The 22614-nt window shown below is 43.3% G+C and overlaps 1 protein-coding gene across 1 annotated transcript in view; it reads right to left on the bottom strand.

Moving 5' to 3' along the window:
* The window catches only part of MBOAT1 (membrane bound glycerophospholipid O-acyltransferase 1), a 55122-nt gene that overhangs the window by 21783 nt on the left and 10725 nt on the right, over positions 1-22614 (bottom strand). The window contains exons 4-8 of the mRNA XM_080805390.1: positions 11955-12010; positions 9887-9941; positions 8226-8409; positions 5711-5903; positions 193-296 (exon numbers count right to left, since the gene is read on the bottom strand). Coding sequence (XP_080661516.1) covers positions 193-296; positions 5711-5903; positions 8226-8409; positions 9887-9941; positions 11955-12010 — 592 coding nt within the window. The remainder of the gene's footprint in view (positions 1-192; positions 297-5710; positions 5904-8225; positions 8410-9886; positions 9942-11954; positions 12011-22614) is intronic.

Here is a 22614-nt window from a genome sequence, read left to right on the forward strand (position 1 = left end):
AAGAAAGTGGGGATCTTTAAAAAGACAGGAAAAAATTCTAAGACGCAGAACGTCCGGGAGCCTGCTGGACCTGGGATGCCCTGATCGTTTTCCCTTGGACGCTCTGAGGAGGAGCTCACAGGGACAGCACTGAAAGCAAACCATTTGCTTTATTCACCGCGGGAGCTTAATTCAAAAGTGTAATAGACTCACCTCAATTTTCCAGATGTTTAGGTTAGAAAGCAGATCCCAACAGAAATTTCCATCCTTATCCACTCCGCTGAACCCAAAGCCAGCTGCGTTATTCACTGCATCAGCTATGGTTTTTAAAACAACACGTTAAGATATGGAACAAAAGTCACATTGGTGCTTTAAGTGATATTAAATGTCTGTCTAGCTTTCAGATTGAGAGATAGGCAGTAGTTTCTCCGTGGAAAAGAAACCAAAACAACTGAAAGGACCTGGTACCATTATACATCCCAGAAGCCTTTTGCGCTCTTCGGTGGCCTTAATTTTTATTCATTCATTTGTATTCATTCACTAGCATTTATGTGCGCCTGCTTACTAAGAAGGCATGAGATCCTCCTACAACACACAATGAAAATAAAAGAAAAATGAATCAGAACAAAGCAACAGGAGTTAGTGACCCACTTGATGTAAGGGGAGATGTCTAAGCTCAGAAGCAGAGGCCAGAGGAAACAGGGAACTGAGGGGACTTGGACAGGTCCAAGAGCTGTCATTAAAGATGGCATCAAGCGAATGGCACAGCATTAAGTCAGGAGGAGAACCAGCTCTGAAAGTGAAATTAGAGCTCATTCTGGACGTATTAAGCATGACATGCCAGTAGGTATCAGCCGGGGCTGCCAAGATACAGTTAGAAAAGCCTGGAGCATAAGACAAAGAGCAGAGCTAGAGATGTGAATTCGGGGCCAGCCTCCACGGAGACCACACATGGACCCAATTACCAAAGCATCCTACCCACACTCAGTCTGAGAAAGCTCCCGTTTCCATCTTTATTCCACTTCACAGAACTATAAGAAAATGTCCCCCTGCCATGAGTATAATATTTCTAATTCCTTAATTATGCAATGTTGTAATCAAATAGAGATCTGATGAAATCAACATACTTTCATTAGGAAGACCAAAAGGTTAATTGTCTCTTTTCGCTTAGTTCGTTAATTGTTAGAGTATTTTATTTAAAAAATAAACTTTAACACCCCCCAAAACCAAGTAATCTAATTTAAAAATGGGCAGAAGATGTGAGCAGACATTTCTCCAAAAAGGACATCCGGATGGCGAACAGACACATGAAAAGATGCTCAACATCACTCAGCATCAGGAAACTGCAAGTCAAAACAATGAAGTGTCAGCTCACACCGGTCAGAATGGCTAAAGAAATACAAGCAGCAACACGTGGGCAAGGGCGCAGAGAAAAAGGAAGCTTCTTGCACTGTTGGTGCAAATACGAACTGGTGCAGTCACCGTGGAAAACAGGATGGAGGTTCCTCAAAAATAAAAATAGAGCTACCCTATGATCCAGTAATCACACTATTGGGTATTTGCCCCCCAAATACAAAAATACTAAGAGCTACATGCACCCCTATGTTTACAGCAGCATTATTTACAATAGCCTAACTATGGAATCAGCCCAAATGTCCATCGATGGATGAGTGGATAAAGAAGATGTGTATGTATGTGTGTGTATGTACACACACACACACACACACACACACTGGAATATTACTCAGCCATAAGAACAATGAAATCTTGCCATTTGCAATAACATGGATGGGTCTCGAGGATTATAATCCTAAGTGAAATAAAGCAGACAAATACCATTGATCTTAATTCTATGTGGAATTCAAGAAACAAGACAAACATAGGAAAAGGGAGACAAACCAAGAAACAAACTCTGAACTACAGAGAACAAACCGATGGTTCCCAGAAGGCAGATGAGGTGGGGGATGGGAGAAACAGGTGATCGGGATTAAGGCATGCCCTTGTCATCATGAGTGCCAGGTGACACACGGAAGTGATAAACTACTATACTGCATACTTTAATAACACTCTATGCTAACTATACTGGAATTAAGATAAAAAATAAGTAAGCTACATCACAGTACTGTAAGGTCTTAGATCTGGGGAGATCTCAGAGAACTCTTTCTTGAGGCTCTATTCCTTCTTTCCCAATGAAGTTCAGGTCCAGCTCCAGAGTGACTTCTGAAGGGTTATTCTAAAGAAAAACAACGTGTCTATGTTTGTCTCCTTTTCTTTGGGCACAGTTGGTGACTGCACACTGCTTACCCTATGCTTGGCTTGGAAATCATCCGGTTTCTTCCAGAAGGAAGGATGAGAAGTACTGAGACCCGCTAGGTCGTTCCCCCAAGCCGCCTGGAAGGAACCCAGTGCAAAAGGAAAAGAAGAGCGAAGCAGGGCTGCGGCCGTTGAGGAACGAAGTTTTCAGTGTGTGGTTAGAAACGATGAGTGATAAGATAAGCTGAACCAGGAGAAGAGGAGCCCCTCTGGGGGCTGTGCTGGAGCCGAAAACCAGGGCTGGCCAGACAGTACGGGCCCCGCAGCCCTTCAAGTCCTCCTCCTGCCTCCAGCCTCGCCCAACAACAGGAAACCACCACCTCTCTTTTGGGGGCCTACAACCTTTCCAAGGACTTTACCAAACACTCGGCAGCCAGCCTCATTCAGCGCTCCCAGGGGTGAGAAGATGCCGGCTGAGAGGTGGGCTCTAGGGCCAGAGCCCCTGGCTTCTGTGTCTTCGCTGAGCAACAGATTGAACCAACATTTGGCCTCAAGAGAGCCATCCGTCCTCTAGAAACCCATTCCCTTGGGAAGAAAATGGATGTTAGAGTGGTACCTGTCTTAAAGCCGCGTTGCAAGAGTTAAAGAAGTCATGAAGGGGGTTCAGAGCGCAGAGCCCAAGTCAGCCCTCCAGAAACGTTCGCTGCTGCTCCCCCCGACCCATCTTGCCAAGGTGCAGTGAGGCTACCATTCGGATCACTCAGGTGGTAAACAGTGCCAGGCTCCGAATGCGAGAAAGGATTCTGATCCCGCCCCCCGTGTGGCTAGGAGTCGCTCCGAAAGACAAAGGGAGGACCAGAACAGTGGTTCTCAGAGGCCGCGTCTGGAGGCTGGGAAATGTGTTCGCTCGGAATCGTGCGTTCCACCGTTTATCCAAGACGTGGTTCTTGTCTCTGAGCGGTTAGAGGTTCTAAGTTCACCAGCCCCAAACTGGCTTTACTTGTATCGTCTACTGTATTATTACAGATAAATTAACTTGGACGCCCATATTGTGGAGGTTGCGATCCTTCCTTGGAACACAGCCTGGGCTGAAGTTGAGTCTCACTAATTAGTACTAATTAGGGAAAAACAACCAGAATTGTACACTAAGCCCAAAGAAAATTGCCTTCATTATTTCAATATAAACAGTAACGAGAATGAGGCTAACACGGTGCGGCTCAGCCGAGATTCATGAAGAGGCCAGCTTTAAGGATTAAATTCATAATCACGTATAATTAGTGCATCAATTATATGCAAATGATGTTTTAAGGAGCTGGATAAAACAATTATTCGCTTAAGCGGTTTAAATAGTCCCTGTTAGGCTAGTCATTGCTTCCATATTCATAAATAATACAAAGGTTAATTTCAGACCAGCCCATGCAAGCTAAACCATAACAAAGTTCGAACTGAGGCCACACAAATTCATGAAGTATCTCTCCTGAGGCTACCCCCCCAAAAAAAGATAAAGGGAAGGGGGTATAGAAAAGAGCCAAGTCCACAGAGAAAGCTACCCACAGAAAAGGATACTCCCAGAATCTGGGGCACTCCCAAAAAGCCAGAACAATGCCAGATGCCCCCTGTTGCCTAGAACCCCCTCCCCATCCCCATCCCCACCGGCACAACCCACCTCGCGTTAGACTTTCCCTAGGAAGCCACACAGGGCCTTGCCTTCCTCCTAAAGCAGGAGCTGATTTAGTCCAGAAGCCAGCCCTTAAGCCCTAGGATACAGAATATGGGAACGGGAAAGGTAGGGAGGGGGAGAGAAAAGGAAGCGTTAAGTGAAGACGTAGGAGGTAGCAAGGAGAGCGAGCTGTTATCTCTTCCTCTCTCTCTCATTCTCTCATTCACAACCACACACTCAGGTTAGAGCAAAGTGGAAATATTAAGTATTTCACGCAGGAAACGAAGCCTCGTGCTCCAAGCAGGGTTCCAACCATAGTAAGTATCGTGCTTACCTACAGAAGAAATTACCATTCTTAAGTCATAAAGCAGGTGCACAAAGAGGAATAAGGCTTTTGGAGGCTTATTCCAAAACAACCAGTCTATATTCATCATCCCCCCCGGACTGCTGGCCTGGGGACAGCTCCCCACGTTACCGCCCGATCAGTATGCCGGTCTCTGGGCCCGCAGACCGTTAACAATCTGATGGCAGACAAGAGGGCTTATATTTGCATTCCCCCGCGACAGAACCCGGTACGTGACAAAAACTCCCTGAACTGAACCAAAGGGGACAAACAAAATTTCCCACGCTGCAAATGTTTTAAAAGCCTTCAGTTCTATCTTTCTGGCCAAGTGTCCCCAAAACACCACACTAGACTGAACTTCTCCCTGAACATTTCGACCTTTAAAAATCATTTAGACCAGGACTTGGGGAGAGAGAGGAATGAGGAGTTATCTGTTTTTTAAAAATAGGTACAGCGTTCCTATTTGGGGTGATGGGAAATTCCGTTCTGGAGATGGACAGTGGTGATGGTCGCACAACACTGTGAATGAGCTTCATGCCACCAAGTCGTAGACTACAGAGGATTAAAATAAATTCTGTGTTCTATCTTACCACAATAAAAAATTAAAAATAATTTGGTAGCTACCAGCTTTAATTTGGGGATAAAAACTTGGGGCATGAAAATGAGAGAAAAGGAACTCAATTAAGTGCTACGCCTTCACTCAGGGAGCACAGGCTGAGCACTAGGCACGGAATTTAATCATTTGTTTGACTTAATACACCAAATCAGGGCTCCCTGACATCAAGCCCCAGGTCACCTTCAGCTAAGAACTTAAATTTCCATTCCTGAACTGCCGTGCCTTATCACAATCCCTCACCGTTCCTGGCAAGTACATAGGACTTACTGCTCATTCCAGCAAAGCTTTCAACTTTTCCAGTTTAAAATTGTTTGTAAGGAAAGACAGAAAAACAAATCAAAGTCGAACTTTCTACCTTAAAAAAAAAAAGTCACCTGAAGTCAGTTTCTAAGGCATAAAGCTGAATCAACAATTTTTTTTAACCAACGATTTCTTAAAAAGAAAATGAGACCTAAGTCAGCACGTGTGTTAGTCATTTAAAGCATGTCCCCTCTATTATGCACAACCCAGAAAAATGACAAGACGGCCAGATCGTTCTGGAATTTTCCCTTCTAACTTTCCACTATACGACTGGGAAGCTTTGATTGGTGGAGGACGCTTCCAAGTTTGGACATCTGCTAATAACACTGAGTCGAAGTGACCGCCAGGACGGCTCTGCTCTTATCACGGGTAATTGAGTTTATGGATGGCGGGACACAGGAGTGCTTTGGTGGAAAGTGTATAACATGATACTGGCAGAGCTCCCTCCATCATGCACTGAACTTTTTTTGATTAGGTGATCCAAAATGCTGTTCTGGGTAGGCTCTCCCAGGAGTCTCACTTTTCCCTTATTCACTCGGGGCCGTTCCATCAGACGTACCTAATGTCCAGGCAAAGTAATACTTGGGCTTCGAAGCTTGCATGACAATATATAAGTAGCACAGTCGAGTCAGAAAGTTTGCCTTATGAACAAACCAGTCATCGGTCAGGCAGGTGATGGGGAAGGACTTCGTGAGCGTCAAAAACAGGAGGAGAGACACCAAGGTCATGCACAACTTGCGTATCACAGCTCTCTGAAAATGTGGAAAAATATCAGTGTAACCAGGCAAGACTCCGGTATGAGGAAAACAATTTCAGCAAGGGCACGTTAGGGACAAGCTGTTCCAATAGCTGCTTTGGTAATATTCCTTAGGAGGAGTGGCAACAGGCATTCTTAGGACACAGATTGGATCCTGAGCATAGGAGCTAAAAGCAAATGAAGTCCATACCTCTGACACCTGAGGTCTGAATGTATCTAAAATTGAAGGAAACTATTACCAGCACATTCTACCAACAAGAGGAAGGTAGTTGTTTTTGTTTTTAAGATTTCATTTATTTATTTGAGAGACAGAGAGCATGAGCGGTGGGAGGGCGAGGGGCAGAGGGAGGAGGAGAAGCAGGCTCCCCACTCAGCAGGGAGCCCAGCATGGGACTCGATCCCAGGACCCTGGGATCAAGAGCTGAGCTAAAGGCAGATGCTTAACCGACTGAGCCACCCGGGCGGCCCAAAACGAAAGGTAGTTTAATTACCTAAAACATAAGAGAAAGAGCATTACAGGGTGGCGATCTTCCATCGGAAAGAAATAACCATTTGTGTTCCACTTCTGTTGCCAGCAGAGTCAAGGAAATGGGTCTGAATCACCACAAGGAGGACCGAGGCTTAGCTAGGAAGGCTTCCGTGCAAGTTCTGAAACGCCTGAGCTGGGACATGAGCCCGTAATGGGGAGCTTCAGAAAGTCCTCCAGGATGGTTTGCATGTAGTCTGCTCTAGCATGACGATGTGCTGGCATTTTAAATGCCTCTGGACCAAGTGATTTTGCCCAGTTTCCCCAACATTCCAGGGAATGTCATTTAACGACAATAGAACTATAGTTCCCAACTTTATAAAAACAGTCACTTTCTGGGGCGCCTAAGTGGCTCAGTCAGTTAAGCACCCAACTCTTGATGTTGGGTCAGGGCGTGATCTCATGGGTTGTGAGATCAAGCCGAGGGTCAGGCTCTGCGCCTAGCACCAAGTTGGCTTAAGATTCTCTTCCTCCCCCTCGCCCCTCCCCCCCCATCATGCTTGCAGTCTCCCCTTTACTCTCTCAGATAAATCAATATTTTTTTTTAAGCCACATTTTTTTGTAATACAGGGATAGCAATAGCACCTCCTGAGAGCAGCTTGAGGTTCAGGTGAATGAGTATTTGCAAGGTACCAAGAACAGCATCTGGCTCCCAGTCAAGTGCTCACCACGCCCGGTTGGCCACAATTGCTGACAACACGCTGGGGAGGTACCAGCCTGGGAGCACCAGGCACCTCCCACCAATGTGTCTTTACCTAAAATACCACCTGACCACATCCCTCTCTCTCTCTGTGCACAGAAATGCTGACAGTCTCCCCGGGGAATGATATGAAGACTCTGTGATCATACTCTCAGGAACACGGGAGCACTACCATGGTAGATTCTGCCAAGAAACACCTGTGAGTACTTCGATGCCCCATGGCCATGGTGACCTCACTCCCACATTGTTTCAATGACCCAGCAAGGGCTGAGACCACTGACAACCCATACAGTGTGGGAGACCCGACCGTGTCAAAACTATCTGAAAATTCACGCTTAGTCAGTCACTTAAATTTTCCCAAATAGTAATTTTGCCTAGATTTTAACAGTTATAAAATATTTAACTCAATTATCCTGACTCTCCTTTTTCCAATTTTCCTTCTTCCTTCAACTAAATTACAAACTTCCCTTAAATATAGGATATGGGATCTGAATAAATTTAGCGTATTTGTGACGTTCAACACATTATTCTTATGTTAACTAATTTGAAATCAATAAAATTCAGGTTAAAATTAAAATAATTCCCAAAACACCATCTTAAACTCTCGAAGTCAGTAAAACCAGTCTTTAAGAGCATGCCAATATAAAACTGGTTTCCCACATAAGAAGCAGGCTCTGCAATTTAAAAAAAAAGAAAAAAATCACATTTATTCTGGTTTCCACTCCCTCCCCATCCCCCTTTGATGACATTATCCTTTGGCTGGATATGAATTTCTATTCATAAAGACAAAAAAAAAAAACAACCCTCGTAAATCCAAATGTGTTAACTAGCACAGTGCTGAGCACACTGTAAGCATTAAATATTGGCTAGTTGACCTAGTGGATAGATTGCTTTAATATTTCCAGGCCATGAGCTCGGCTGTGAGGCAAACGGGGGGTGGGGGGGGGGTGGGGGGGTGGGCAGTTCCTGGCCAAGCTTTCTGGTAAACTGTTTGGCTTTTTAATTAGAACAATTACTAGTGAGAGTCAGCACTGGCAACAGAGCTCGATTTTTCCGGAGCTCTGGGTAAATCATTAGCACTGGCCACTTACAGCGGGAGAAGGCTCGGGCAGGTTGTGGAAACCTCTTTGCTTCCAGTTCACCTCCAGCAACTTCGTGTGTATGTGTCTCCCTTCAATAAAGGCTATATAATCCTTGAAATTGTTGCAAGGGCCAGCTATGACACTCATGAAGTTGAGAAGGTAGCTTAAGTATTCCAAGAAAGAGGGTTTTACTCTGTGAAAATAAAGTTAAAAAAAAAAAAAGAAAGAAAGTTGAAGAGCCTTCATTCTCAGATTTTTCTTTTAGATCTGCAGGTCAGCCAATCCTAAACGCAGGCATTTTCTTGGTAGGTGATGAAACAGCACGTGGTCTTTCTTGGTCCGGGTTCTCTAAAAATCCCCCTAAGCGAGAGACCTTGCAGAAAGGAGCCGGTAATAACACGAGGTGGGTGGCTCAGAGAAGGCGTGGGGCTCCGCGGCGCCCTCTGCTGGCCGACGGCGGCTATAGACACGGAGGGCGAGGTCCGGGGTCATTCTGAGGCTGGGAAGGGCTCTTTTTCAGCAGCCCTAACTGTCAGCAGGAGAGAATGAAGGTAATAAACAGGAGGCAGGGTGGGAACCTGACCTAATGTGAGCTGATCCAGATGCTGTGAAGCGGGAAAACTCCCTCCCAGCTGCCAAAATAAACACAAAAGCAAATGATGGGTGGAACCGGTTTCCATTTGAAGAGGACACACGAAACTACCCCTAGAGCAGTCTCGTGTCTGCTCCGGCATCCAGGCACGAGGTCGCCAACCACAGACACAAGTAGTAGCAGGGAAACATTCTATAGAGACCAGCTCTAGGTGGTGTTTTAATCGCATTTAAAGGGGCAGGACAGTATTGTGGGGAAAGGTTCCCCCAAATGCCATTGCTAACCAGTCACTGGAATTGTGCCCTACATTTACAGCCCCATAACACCGAGCAAAGAATCTGATTCATTTGCCTCTTGCACTGAGTCTCCACAGCTGCCGAGTCTCAATCCCTTAATGTGAAAACGAGGCACTCAATCTCTGTACCACTCAGGACCCTCTCTTTCTTACCCCTGACTACCTCCCGGAATTCTCCTATAGGAACCCTGCACCGTGGCTGCCCGTGGCTGCCCGTCCTTCCCCGATGTGCTACCCCACGAGCCATTTCCATTCCCTATCAATGTTATCCTCCTCCCTTACAGCCTCCCTTCCTCTCCGACATCCACACCGGCCACCGTCTGCCTTCGGACTGCTTCCTGCCTCCTGCCTCCTGCCTCCCACTCCAGCCCTACTTCCTAGCCGTTTTCACAGCGGCATTTAATCATACTGATGTGCACTGATAACTGTTTCTTGAGGACCCTCAGACACATGCCCAAGAAAAATAACTCCGTCATAGACCTAACAACAGCAGTGAAGAAGAATCTTGCAAAACTAACAAAATTACAGACCCGTCTACTCTCTGTCCCAGCAATCCCGCTTCTGGGACTCTATCCCACCACTATATACAAACCTATTTAAAATGACTTAATGACTCAAACAGGGTTTGAAAAGTCGAAGATTGGCAGACAACCCAAGTATCCATCAACAGCTTCATTAAAAGCAATAATACATCCATATAGTGGAGTTAGTCCATATTAAAAAATGAGGAGGGTTTCTAGATGCTGATATACAAAGGGCTCGAGAACATATTGTTACACTTACTTTACAGCAAGTCGATGTTGCTCGGCAGAGAGGTCTTCAGGTCTTCGACCTAATCCTATAAAAAAGAAAAATGTAGCAATACGATGTTTGAAGTAGAAAATTCCAGAAGAGGCTTATAAAAGTCATTTGGAAAAAAAGTGATTTATGTCACATTTCATTTATTTCATGAATCATAAAATCATTTTTTTTCTAATGCTCTGGAATAGTGAGCCACAAGTGCACGTGTGAGGGGGAAAGTCTGCAGGTTCTCGTGAAGAGGGGAGAAGCAGGGCTTACTCTGATTTAAACTGCACGGTAGGACATAGATCCCAGAGAACTCCCCACATCTCCTCTGCTCCTTACCGAAGGGCCTATGTTTTCACTGCTACAGGAGAGGGAGGGAGAGAGAGACATCTCGAGAGAGACCTGCCTTTGCAGCCTGCACCAGCTCAAAGACCTCCCTGATTACGCCAGCAGCAGACACCTGCTACCAGCTGACAGCGTGGGTTTGGAATGGGGAAAGGGACAGGGGACTTTCCTCTTCTAAAAAAACAGGAAATGTAATCCTGAATGCAGGGAAAGTACAAGACTTATGAGGTGATTCTTCTTCTTTTAAAATTCGTCCATGCCAGGAAAAAAAACCCAAACAAACCCAAATCACCTTTGTGCTTCTCATAAAATTTATATGTTAGCTTACAGTTACAGAAACTGAAGTGTCATCTAATAAGTTGTAAACATTGGACTACAAAGCCGTATATCCAGCTAAGACCAATGATGGTCACCAATCATAAAGGCATTTCAGAAATATGTATATAGGAAGACTGGGTTTCTGGAATTTGCTTGTTCGTACTACTCACAAGAAAAATAAACAAACATCTTGCTGCACATAAGGGTTTTTCCAGAAAATCGGGTAAACTGAGAATGCTTTAAAAAGTAAATTCAGGCAAAAAGCCTATTTAAAAGAAAAAGGCAGTGTTAAAAAAAAAAATCACACTTTCTTTCTAAGATGTCAACAATACATCTCTAGCAAATCTAGAACTTAAATTGATTTTAGCTATTGGTTTATGTGCTAATGTTAGTCTATCACCACTACCAACTAGACTTTTAGGTACAAAAACATTTAGCAGCGTGCCCCAGTTTGCCTTGGACTTTCCCAGTTTGGGCCCTAAAAGTCTCATGCCCTGGGAAACTGCTCAGTTCTGGACAAACCAGGACAGTCAGTCACCCTAGAAAAACTCTGTCCTTGGTATAAACTTACCCAGTTCTCTACAGAACGACTAAATCGCCAAGTATGAACTAGGAATATCCAAGGTCAAAATGAAATTAAATCAGCTTTAAAGAAAAATAAGACTAGCTAAGAGAGATTATAAATCTTCTCAACCTGTTCACACATAAAGAAGCTTCAACAACCTGAAAGCATTTGCCGGAGCAGTACAAATCCGTAGAGTATCCTCTTACTAATTGTACGTGACACCTCCTACGCCCATACTGAAATCCTCCAACCCGGCTGAAAGTGCCGTCCTCCTTCCCTGGAACCAGGTTTTAATCGTGTAATTCACACTTTCTGGTCATTTTCAGAAAGGGCAGGAGGAAGGATAGGCTTAGTTTTATACGAACAGAAGATTCTTCCTTCTTCCAAGGAGAAGGGTCAGGCTAATCTCATTAGATAATTTTCCAAGCCAAACAAAACAAAAACACTAAACAAGACAAAACTAGCATAAAAAAAAAAATTAACCAGCCAATATTATTCTTTATTACCTGTGAGCTTCTCAGATTAAACCAAAGAAAAACGATGCCATTTCTTCCCAAGAGATTTGGAAACAAAGGGCAGAGAGCGCCATAAATTTAAAACATTATAAAGGTAAACAGAAAACCAGCTGTTCTCAGTGTAAATACTTCAGCCAATTTAGATTACAGAAATAATAGCTGGGAAAGTAAAGAGCATGATTAGAGAAGCTTGCAAAATTTGACAAGTTGTAGAAGATCTGCCAGTCCTTGGCTAAACTCTGGACTACGGGGTATAGTCTAAACGAAGAGCTCTGAATGTCAGGCTCACTCTCGGAACCAAAAGGAGAGTTGCTTTTCTCACCATCATGAACTTGGAATGCCAAGGTCGTGATCTTCTGCGTGACAATCATCAGAGGCCTAAAAGAAGATAGAAGAGAATCGATTGGCAGAAGGACCACTAGAAAAAACATTCATTCTATTTCTCTGCATGGTAGTTGTTCATCTCGAAGGCTCTTCAATAACGTGCAAAAAAACCCCAAAAACAAAACAAAAAACGGAGTTCAAAAATTCCCTTCCAAATCACTTTAGATAAGTAGATACAACAACACTGAATGAGAGGACACCGGAGAGCCCCTCTTGCACAGTTACTCCACATGTGAGTTCCAGGACCACAACCATGAGCATCTTCTGGGGCTCATTAAAAATGCAGACGCTCCATTCCAGAACCAGAAAACGAGGACCTGCATTTTAACAAGACCTCCAGGGAAACTCAGATGTGCGTTAAAGTATGAGCAGCCCCCGTCTGGGGGGTACCTAATTCAGCGCCCTGGTTCCACCTGGATGAGATCCATATTCTGGCTTTTTCACCCTAATATGTTCTAACCTGTGTTATTCTGTTGAAGGCAATTCTTCCGAGCACACATAGTAAGATACTTCTGTAAAATGCGGCCACCTGTCCGTAAACCATTTAGTGACAAAAAATAAGAACGATTCTCATTTGAAAAAAGAGATCAAATAAAAACTTGCCTAAGAAGTAGCACCCATGCCAACAAGAACACCAATTCAACAGAGGCAAGAATAGCTTTTTTAAAAATAAAGATTTTATTTACTTATTGGAGAGACAGAGACAGAAGCAGAGATAGTGAGAGAGAGCAGGAGCAGGGAGGGGGGGGGAGAAGCTGGTTCCCCGCAGAGCAAGGAGCCCAAGGTGGGACTCGATCCCAGGACTTTGGGATCATGACCTTAGCTGAAGGCAGGCGCATAACCCACAGAGCCACCCAGGAGCCCATAGCTTTTTAAAATAGTGATGGCACAACTAGATAGCAACATAAAAAGAATAAAAAAATAATTTTAAAATGTATCAAAGATCTAAATGTAACAGCTAAAACTATAAAACTCTTAGAAGAAAACACAGGCATAAATCATGAACTTAGATGTGTAATGGTTTCTTTTCTTTTTTTTTTTTTTAAAGATTTTATTTATTTATTTGACAGACAGAGATCACAAGTAGGCAGAGAAGCAGGCAGAGAGAGAGGAGGAAGGAGGTTCCCCGCTGAGCAGAGAGCCCGATGCGGGGCTTGATCCCAGGACCCCGAGATCATGACCTGAGCTGAAGGCAGAGGCTTAACCCACTGAGCCACCCAGGCGCCCCGGTGGTGATGGTTTCTTAAATGTAACACCAAAAGTACAGGTAACGAAAGAAAAATGTAGATTGAATATCATTAAAACTTAAAACTCTGTGCTTCAAATGACACACACCATCAAGAAAGTGAAAAGACACTTCATAGAATGTGTGACTATATGTGCAACTCATACATCCGATACGGGACTCAGTACTAGAATATATAAAGAACTCTTACAATTCACTAAGAATAAGACAATAACTCAATTTACAAATGGCCAAAGGATCTGAATGGACATTTCTCTGAAAAAAAGATATACAAATGGTAAATCAGCAGATGAAAAGATGCTCAACAATAATCAGTCATCAGAGAAATGGAAACCAAATCATAAGGCATTTCACAAGCACAAGGACGACCAGAATCCCAAGGGTAACAAGTGCTGGTCAGGAGGTGGAGAACTGGAACCCTCATACTTTGCTGGTGGGAACATTAAAAGGTCCAGCCACTTCAGAAAGTCCGACAGTTTCTTTTTCTTTTTTTTCAGATTTTATTTATTTGCCAGAGAGAGGAGACACAGCGAAGAGAGAGAACACAAGCAGGGGGAGTGGGAGAGGGAGAAGCAGGCTTCCCACTGAGCAAGGAGCCCGATGCGGGGCTCGATCCCAGGACCCTGGGATCATGACCCGAGCCAAAGGCAGACGCCTAACAACTGAGCCACCCAGGCATCCCAGTCTGGCAGTTTCTAAAAAGGTTAAGCACAAAGTGACTGCATAAGCAAGAAATTCCACTCCTAGATATATACTCATGAGAAATAAAAATCTATCTACACAAAAACTTGTACACACCTGTTCAGAGCAACATTATTCATAATAACGCAAAAGGAAATAACCCCGATGCCCACCAACTGATGAATGGATAAATGAAATGTGGTATGTCTATATAAATAGAACATTATTCAGCAATAAACATAATAAAGTACCGACCCGTGCTATAATATGGATGGACCTAGAAACCATCATGCTAAGAGAAAGAAAGCAGACACAAAAGTCCTATGTTGTAGGATTCCATTTATATAAAAGAGCAGAATAGATATATCCATGGAGAAAGGAACACGTTACTGGCTGCCTAAGGCTGGAGGAATTGGGAGGAAATGAGGACTGATGGTTAATGTGCACAGGTTTCTCTGGGGGGTAATGAAAACGTTGTATTAATCATGCTAATGGTTGCACCTGTAAATCCACTCTGCGAATATGCTCAAAACCACTGCATTGCCTTCTCCAGATAGGTGAACTGTAGGATATGTGAATTATATGTCAACAAGGCTGCAGTTTTTATAAACAGCATCTGTTTTTCATCGTCCACCCTCATTGAGTACCCTTAACAGTTCCATTCTTGCCCAACCAGACAAGACAAAACCCCACTGCTCAACCATAACGTCCTTCAACCCTTCTTAGTCTAGCCTGGTTTTCTGATACACACTGTTGAGGTTTCCTATTGAGTTTGCTGTCTCTGACCCCTCTGGACTGATGGCTCATTTATGTAGATGGTGAGAATAGCATCCCTGGGATGATCCTGGGATGTCACACTCCCCGTGAGCTCAGGCCAAGTGTGTGGGACGATGGGATGGGGCACAGACCATTTTAGGCCAAGTCTGATATGTGACAACTGCACTCTACCTCTTGCCTGTGAGTACTTTTTCCTCCTTAATTCTTCCCCCTCTAGTTCCCATTTTCCATCTCTATAAAATAATACGCATGCGGGGCACCTGGGTGGCTCAGTCGGTCAAGCGTCCCACTCTTGGTTTCAGCTCAGCTTATGATCTCAGGGTCGTTAGACGGAGCCCAGCCAAGCGTGGGGTCTGCTTGAGATTCTCTCCCTCCCAACTGCCCCTCCCCTGGCTCATGCACATTCTCTCTTTCAAATAAATAAAATCTTAAAAAATAATAAAATAATAAAATAATCATGTAACATTAAACTATCAATATAAACCAATAAACTATTTTAAAGTACCAACAAATACCCTCTGAAATCTAAACACTCATGCCCAACTTTGTATCTTATTGGCAAAAGCCCAATGGCCACTTTTTGAAACAAGGTTCCTAATATCCCACAGGATGCTAGCAGAAGAGAAAGGGAGTCTGCCTGCGGACAGATGGGAAGGACGGCCATGCTCTACCAGGACTGGTGAGAAGGAGGTGTGGCAAAATAGGGAGCCATCCGGCTCATTTGAGCACAGCCAGACACGCTCATAGCTTACACTGATTGTGACTGTGCTCCTGCAGACTGGAAAAAATAACTGTTCTTCCAGGGCACTGAGGTTTGGGTCTTAGAGTAAGAGCTACAGGGAAGCTTTCTACAACAATGCGGTCTTGCAGATAAATATAATTCTGCATCTCACCTTCTTGATGTTCAACAAGACTTTGACTCAGAATGTACAACAGGTGCCGAGAGCTATTTTGTTGTTGTTTTTGTTTTTTTGAAAGGGGTTCACTCTAAGTGTCACATTCAAGGTAGTTTCCAAACATGACTTTCAAAACACAATGTTTCTTTCCAAAGCCTTTTTAGCTTTTTTTTTTTCCATGCAAGATCAAAAGTCCTAGAAATCAGTAATAGGACCTAAGCCCCCCAGCTTCCCTTACACAGAGTCCAGTACAACATTTTAAAAACTTTGGGGCGCCTGGGTGGCTCAGTGGGTTAAAGGCTCTGCCTTCGGCTCAGGTCATGATCTCAGGGTCCTGGGATCGAGCCCCGCATCGGGCTCCTTGCTCAGCAGGGAGTCTGCTTCCCCCCTTCTGTCTCTGTCTGCCTCTCTGCCTACTTATGATCTCTGTCTGTCAAATAAATAAATAAAATCTTTAAAAAAAAAATTTGAGGCCCACATCCTGGTGACTATGCAATGTGCAAACCAAGTAAGTTCCTACTTTCCATTTAATTCATAACTTCACTTTTTAAAGGGTCTAAAAAAATAGATATATCAAAAAAGAAAATGTTATGGAATTAGTCTACCTTTCTGTCTTTATAGAAAAATAATGTTTGTTTTCCTCTATCTGGCATTACATTTAATGTATTTCATAGTAAGGCTCATGTTCAAAAATGCATTAAGTAGTCTCATATATGCAACGGCCTTGAGCAGAAGTCACTCAAATCTATGGGCTCTGGGGGCGGGGCATCGACGATTAGCTCCTGCCCATTCCATCTCCAACTTCAAGCTGGGGCCACACCCCCTCGAGCTGCGCCAGCCAATGGCAGAGCGTGCCAGTCACTGAACTCGCTGAAATTGTTTTAGACCTGCAGTGCCTGCCTTCCTTCCCTCCTACTCTCATCTCCTGGGTCAGATATGCATTTTAATCAGCTCGCTGTTCCGGCCTCTCCAGCTCTCCTCACAGGCATTTCACACGACAAATCTCTTACTCCTGTTCCCATCTTAGCATCTGCTCCTCTGAGAACCTGGACGAATACAATACATAATATGGAATTTCTAGATCATGGTCAATAAATAATTATTTATGGGGCGCCTGGATGGCTCAGTGGGTTAAAGCCTCTGCCTTCGGCTCGGGTCATGATCTCAGGGTCATGATCTCAGGATCCTGGGATCGAGCCCCGCATCGGGCTCTCTGCTCGGCAGGGAGCCTGCTTCCTCCTCTCTCTGCCTACCTGTGATCTCTTGTCTGTCAAATAAATAAATAAAATCTTTTAAAAAATAATAATTATTATTATTCAATATGAAGTCTGCACTATTAGGTCTAGGTAAAATCTTGTATTGTCGTCATTATTTTGGGGGTCGGGGGGGAATGTCCCTTCTGGAGAGAAAAAGAAGCTGTGGACCAAATAGAATTCCTGGTCATCTAGTCTACTTTCAACAGTATATTGCTTCTGTTTTAAACATCTCAAGCAGTTTCAAGCAACTTAAGAAACAACTCCCATGTATGATCATGGGTTTATTAAACACAACACACTAATAACCAGTGAAAAAGCAGATCTAAAACCTGCAAACTGGCACTAGAACCTGTTCACCAAGAGGAGCTGGAGTTAGCATCCTCCTACCTACTCACTTTTCTGTGGGAGTAAGGAGTGCCATATGCTCCTGCTCAGAAGACTTCCTCTCTCCACATTTTTTCATTGATCAATTTACTTACACTTATGAGTAGATCAGATGCCAAATTTAGAATGCCCAAGTTATGAGACTTGAGAGTCAAATCCAAAAAGCTACTGACTTAAAAGATGAAACTCAAATACCATCCATGTTGTATTTCAGTCAAAACCTAAAATAATCCAAGACGTGCTTGACGGTTCATGATTAGAATTCATGCTAACTTTTGCAAAGCTGCAAAACCCAGCACGCACGAGCACATACTACAGGAGGGACACAAAAAGGCTCCTTGGTGTAGCCAAAGAACTTCCTCTGAACAATGAGGCCTTAACACTTGAGTTGTACTCAGATTTTGCACCCTCTGGGAAGCATGCCTTGTCCATGGATTTGTACACACTCACTAGTAGGAGGCGCTGCACTTGAATCCATGGGAACCATCTGATCAGTCTGACATCAAGGTTTGAATCCAGCATGGTTGAGGTGGGGCCATTTCTCTTGTCTTACAAAATGTTTCCATGGTTAAGAGGAAAAAAAAAAAAAAAAAAGACAATCAGATCAACTTCTGAGGACGATAGGATAGTAGGAGGATCCTAAGCTTACCTTGTCCCATAGATACAGCTAGAAAATAGCCACATCCATGTAAATGACTCAAAAAAAAATGACCTGAAAACTGGCAGAACGGACTCTTCCACTAAACACAGAGAAGAGGCCACACTGAAAAGAGTAGGAAAGGTGGAGACATGGTTGGGAACCAAACTGGTTGTAGGAGGGAGGGACACTGCAAGCACGGACAGGAGCAGACCCCATACCAGGCACCCCAAGTACTGGGGACCCACAGTGGGGAAAATGAACCCCCATCACCATTTGGCTTTGAAAACCACAGGGGCTTAACTTTGCCCGTTCTTATGACCCGCAGGGCTTAACATCTAGAACCTTGAAAATCAGCAGGCTCAGCTCTCAGACGGCTGGAGGGTGATAGGGAACGGAGTCCTGAACCCTAAAGAGACAGCATAGCAAAGAGCCCTGCTGGGATAGAGAAGCAGCAGTTTGGAAAAAATACCTGGAAGATACTGCGGTACACAGAAGATTTATTTGCAAATCTCAGAACGCATGCTTGAGGGCCAGGGAATCTTTAGGAATCTTCTCCAAAAACAAAAAGCGCCACTTCTCTCCCCCACACCAATGCCTAAAGAGGACACCCACGGAAACCAGCTCAAACTCTCTCCAACTAGCTTGCTAATCCCGCACAACACCCACTCTCCTGCCCCATCCGATCTGCCCTTGGCAGGAGTCCATTCAGAACAGCACCACAAGCTGGCATTGTGCAAGCAGCTGCAACAGGGACCAACACCCCTCCAAGTGACTCCTGCCCTGGGGAGAGGGAACAAGAACCACACACACCAGTTAGGCTGTGACCCCACCAGGGCACTGGGGCAGGCATCTGGTCTGACTGAAGGCCCCACCCACCAACTAGAGCCCGTCAGCAAACAAACAGGCAGAGTACCCTTCAGTTCAATGTGACCACAGCCCTAGAAAATGCCTGGTCTGAGCCGGCTCAAGCCCAAGGCAGCCCAACTGGCCCATTAGCACCAGAGGACTCAAATCCTGCCCACAACAGGCATCGAGAGCCATTGCAGACAACCGAGCTGAAGGCACATGCAGCTCAGCCACAATGGTCGGGCACACTCAACACACATAGGAAACCACCATGAAGCACCAGGTCCTGGTGAACAGGGGACATTGCTCTGCAGGGCACCACAGGACCTCTTCTCCGTAAGGCCACTACTGTCAGGAGTAGAAGACATAGCTGACTTCCCTAACACAGAGAAACAGACACAGAGATTTAGACAAAATGAGGAGCCAAAAGACTGTGTCCCAAATGAAAGAACGAGACAAAAAGAGAGGAAAAGACCTAAATAATAGATAAGTAATATGCCTGAAAGATCATTTAAAGTAATGGCCATAAATGTACTCACTGGAGTATCTCAGTGAGACGTTCAAGAAAGAGACAGAAAACATTAGAATGAACCAATCAGAGATAAAGAACTCAATAACTAAAACTAAAAACATAGAGGAGGGAATAAATGGTAGACTAGAGAAAGCAGAAGAACGGATCAGCAACTGGTAGGACAGGGTAATGGAAAGCAGTCAAACGGAACAAAGAAAGGAAAAAGAATAATAAAAAATTAGAGAAGATTAAGGGAACTCAGTGACACCATAACATGTAACAGCATTTACACTGGGTCCCAGAAGAAAGACAAACGGGGGCAAAATTTATTTCAAGAAATAATAGGTGAAAACTTCCCTAGTCGGGGAAAGGAGACAGAAATCCAAATCCAGGAGGCACAGAGAGCATCCCCTCCCCCCAAAAAATCGACCCAAGGAAGTCCACACCAAGACACAAGAAATGAAAATGGCAAAATGTAGTGATAAAGAGAAAAATTTTAAAACAGCAAGAAAAAAGAAATTGTTATGTACGAAGGAAACTCATAAGGCTCTCAGCCGATATTTCAGCAGAATTTTTGGAGGCCGAATGGGAGAAGTATGATATTTTCAAGTGCTGAAAGGAAAAAAATCTGCAGCCAAAAATACTCTGTCCAGCAAGGCTATCATTTAGAATAGAAAGAGATGATGAATTTCCCAGATAAGATCAACACAATTGACAAACCTTTAGCCAGACTCCTTAAAAAAAAAAAAAAAAAAGGAAGCAAGAGAGAGAACTCAAATAAACAAAAGCCGGAAATGAAAGAGGAGAAAGAATAATGAAAACCACAGAAATACAAAGGACTACAAGAGAATATTAGGAAAAGTATATGTCAACAAAATGGACAACTTGGAAGAAATGGATAAAATCCTGGAAGTATATAACCTCCCAAAAGGGAATCAGGAAGAAATAGAAAATTTGAACAGACCAATGACCAGTAATGAAGGTCCAGGATCAGACAACTTCACAGGTGAATTCTACTAAACACTTTAAAAAGCCTCAATACCTAGTCTTCTTAAATAATCCCCCCCCACCACAAAAAAAAAAAAAAAAAAAAGGAGGAAGGAAGACTTCCAAATTTATTCTATGAGACCTGCATTACCCTGATACCAAAATCAGATAAAGCCATTACAAAACAGAACAAAAGAAACTGCCAAAAAAAAAGAGAACTATGGCCAATATCTGATGAACACAGATGCAAAAATCCTCAACAAAATATTAGCAAACCAAATCCAACAAATACATTTTAAAAAATCATTCAACACAATCAAATGGCCATTATTGGAATATTCACAAACCCATCAATGTGATACCTCACATCAATAAGAGAAAGGATAAAAACCATGGATCATTTCAAGATGCAGAAAAAACATGGATATTGTATCCATTCATGATTAAAAACTCTCAACAAAGTAGGCTAAGAGGGAATATACCTTAACATAATAAAGGCCATATATTTAAAAAAAAAAAAACCAAACCCACAGCAAATATCATACTCCATGGTGAAAACTGAGAGCTCTCTCCCTAAGATCGGGAACAGGACAAGATGTACACTCTCCCTTTTATCCAACATATTACTAAAAGTCCTAGCCACAGAAACCAGACAAGAAAAAGGAATAAAGGACATTCAAATTGGGAATGACGAAGCAAAACTTTCACATTTGCGAATGACATGATGCCATATATAGAAAACCTCTTGAACTGATAAGGGGATTCAGTAAGATCACAGGATACAAAATCAATGCCCAGAAATCCATTGCATTTCTATACACTTGTAAGGAAGTAGCAAAAAGAGAAATTAAGAAAATAATCCCATTTACAACTGCACCAAAAAGAATAAAATACCTAGAAAGAAACCTAACCACGGAGGTGAAAGTGTGGTCTGTAAGCCAAAAATCACTGATGAAAGAAATTGAAAATGACACAAATGGAAAAATATTCCATGCCATGGATTGGAAGAACATTGTTAAAATGTCTGTACTATCCAATGTAATGGACAGGTCTAATGCACTCCCCATCAAAATACCAACACTTTTCACAAAACTAATCCTAAAGTTTGTGTGTAACTACAAAAGACTTCAAATAGCCAAAGAATAACAACAAAATCACAAAATCAACCCATCAGATATACTTGGTAGAACTCAAACTCATGTCCTTGGAATTAAATTCCAAGTGACGGTGCTAGTTATCAAAAAGCCGACGGAAGCCTGAAGAAGAAACATGAAATAAGCAAATCCTGAACTCTTGCCGCAAATATCACTTCTCTGCCCCTAGGACAGAACCCAATTATTCACACCTACTGGGTTGGTCAGAGGGAAGGGTCAGGATATCATAAACCAACAGAAGAAAACACATTTCCATGGACAAACAGGCAAATGATCACCTCCCATCAGCAAGGGGTACAGGCAAGTGATAGTTCTATGATGCTCCAATAAGGTAACAGGGAACACAGAGAGCTATTGTTCCACTCCTAGAGGCCATAGTTCACCGTAATACACACTGGTAATACACTTGCAAATATATTTCAATACTACTTAGGATTTCTTATTATAATCATATGAAAAAAGCAGTTATTAAAATCACCAATAAAACCCCCCAACAGAACCACACTGTCTTAGCATTTTGAATAGCCCTTTCCAGCCTCTCCAACGCATGTCCACACTCATTAAAAAAAAGGGGGGGGGGGTATTAGCTCTGCAGTTTTGATTTTCCATTTTACTGTAAGCATTTTTCAATGTCATCAAACATTCTTTGAAGACATCAATTTCAGTGGACACACATTCATACCATAATTTGATCATTCACCTCTTTTGGACCACTTAGGATACTCCCAGTTTTTCACTACTATTGACAACAGCTGAACACACTTATGAATAAATTTGATTTCCTTAAGGTAATTCAATTCCTAGGAATTTATCCTATCATAGAATATGACTTTTTAAAGGTTTTTATTTATTTGAGAGAGAGAGCGAGCACACACACGGACCAGTTGGGGGAAGGACAGAGAGAATCGCAAGCAGAAACCCTCTGAGCACAGACCCAAGCAGGGCTCGATCCCACGACCCTGAGATCGCCATCTGAGTCGAGATCAAGAATCAGGTGCTTAATGGACTGGGCCACCCAGCTGCCCCTAGAATATGATTTTTTAAAAGAAAAAATTCTGGCTTGAAATTTTATGGCCAAGGTGCCTTCCAGAAGGGTAGTACCAATTTATACCAGCGCTCTTTTCAGACTGTTTTTGAAAACACACAGGCAACCCCAATTGCCAACGTGATAGGAGAACAATGATCTGCCTGAGTCTGGGCCAGCTAGCAACGAGGAAATA

This window comes from Martes martes, assembly GCF_963455335.1.
Source record: "Martes martes genome assembly, chromosome: 6".
Classification (NCBI taxonomy): Eukaryota; Metazoa; Chordata; class Mammalia; order Carnivora; family Mustelidae; genus Martes; species Martes martes.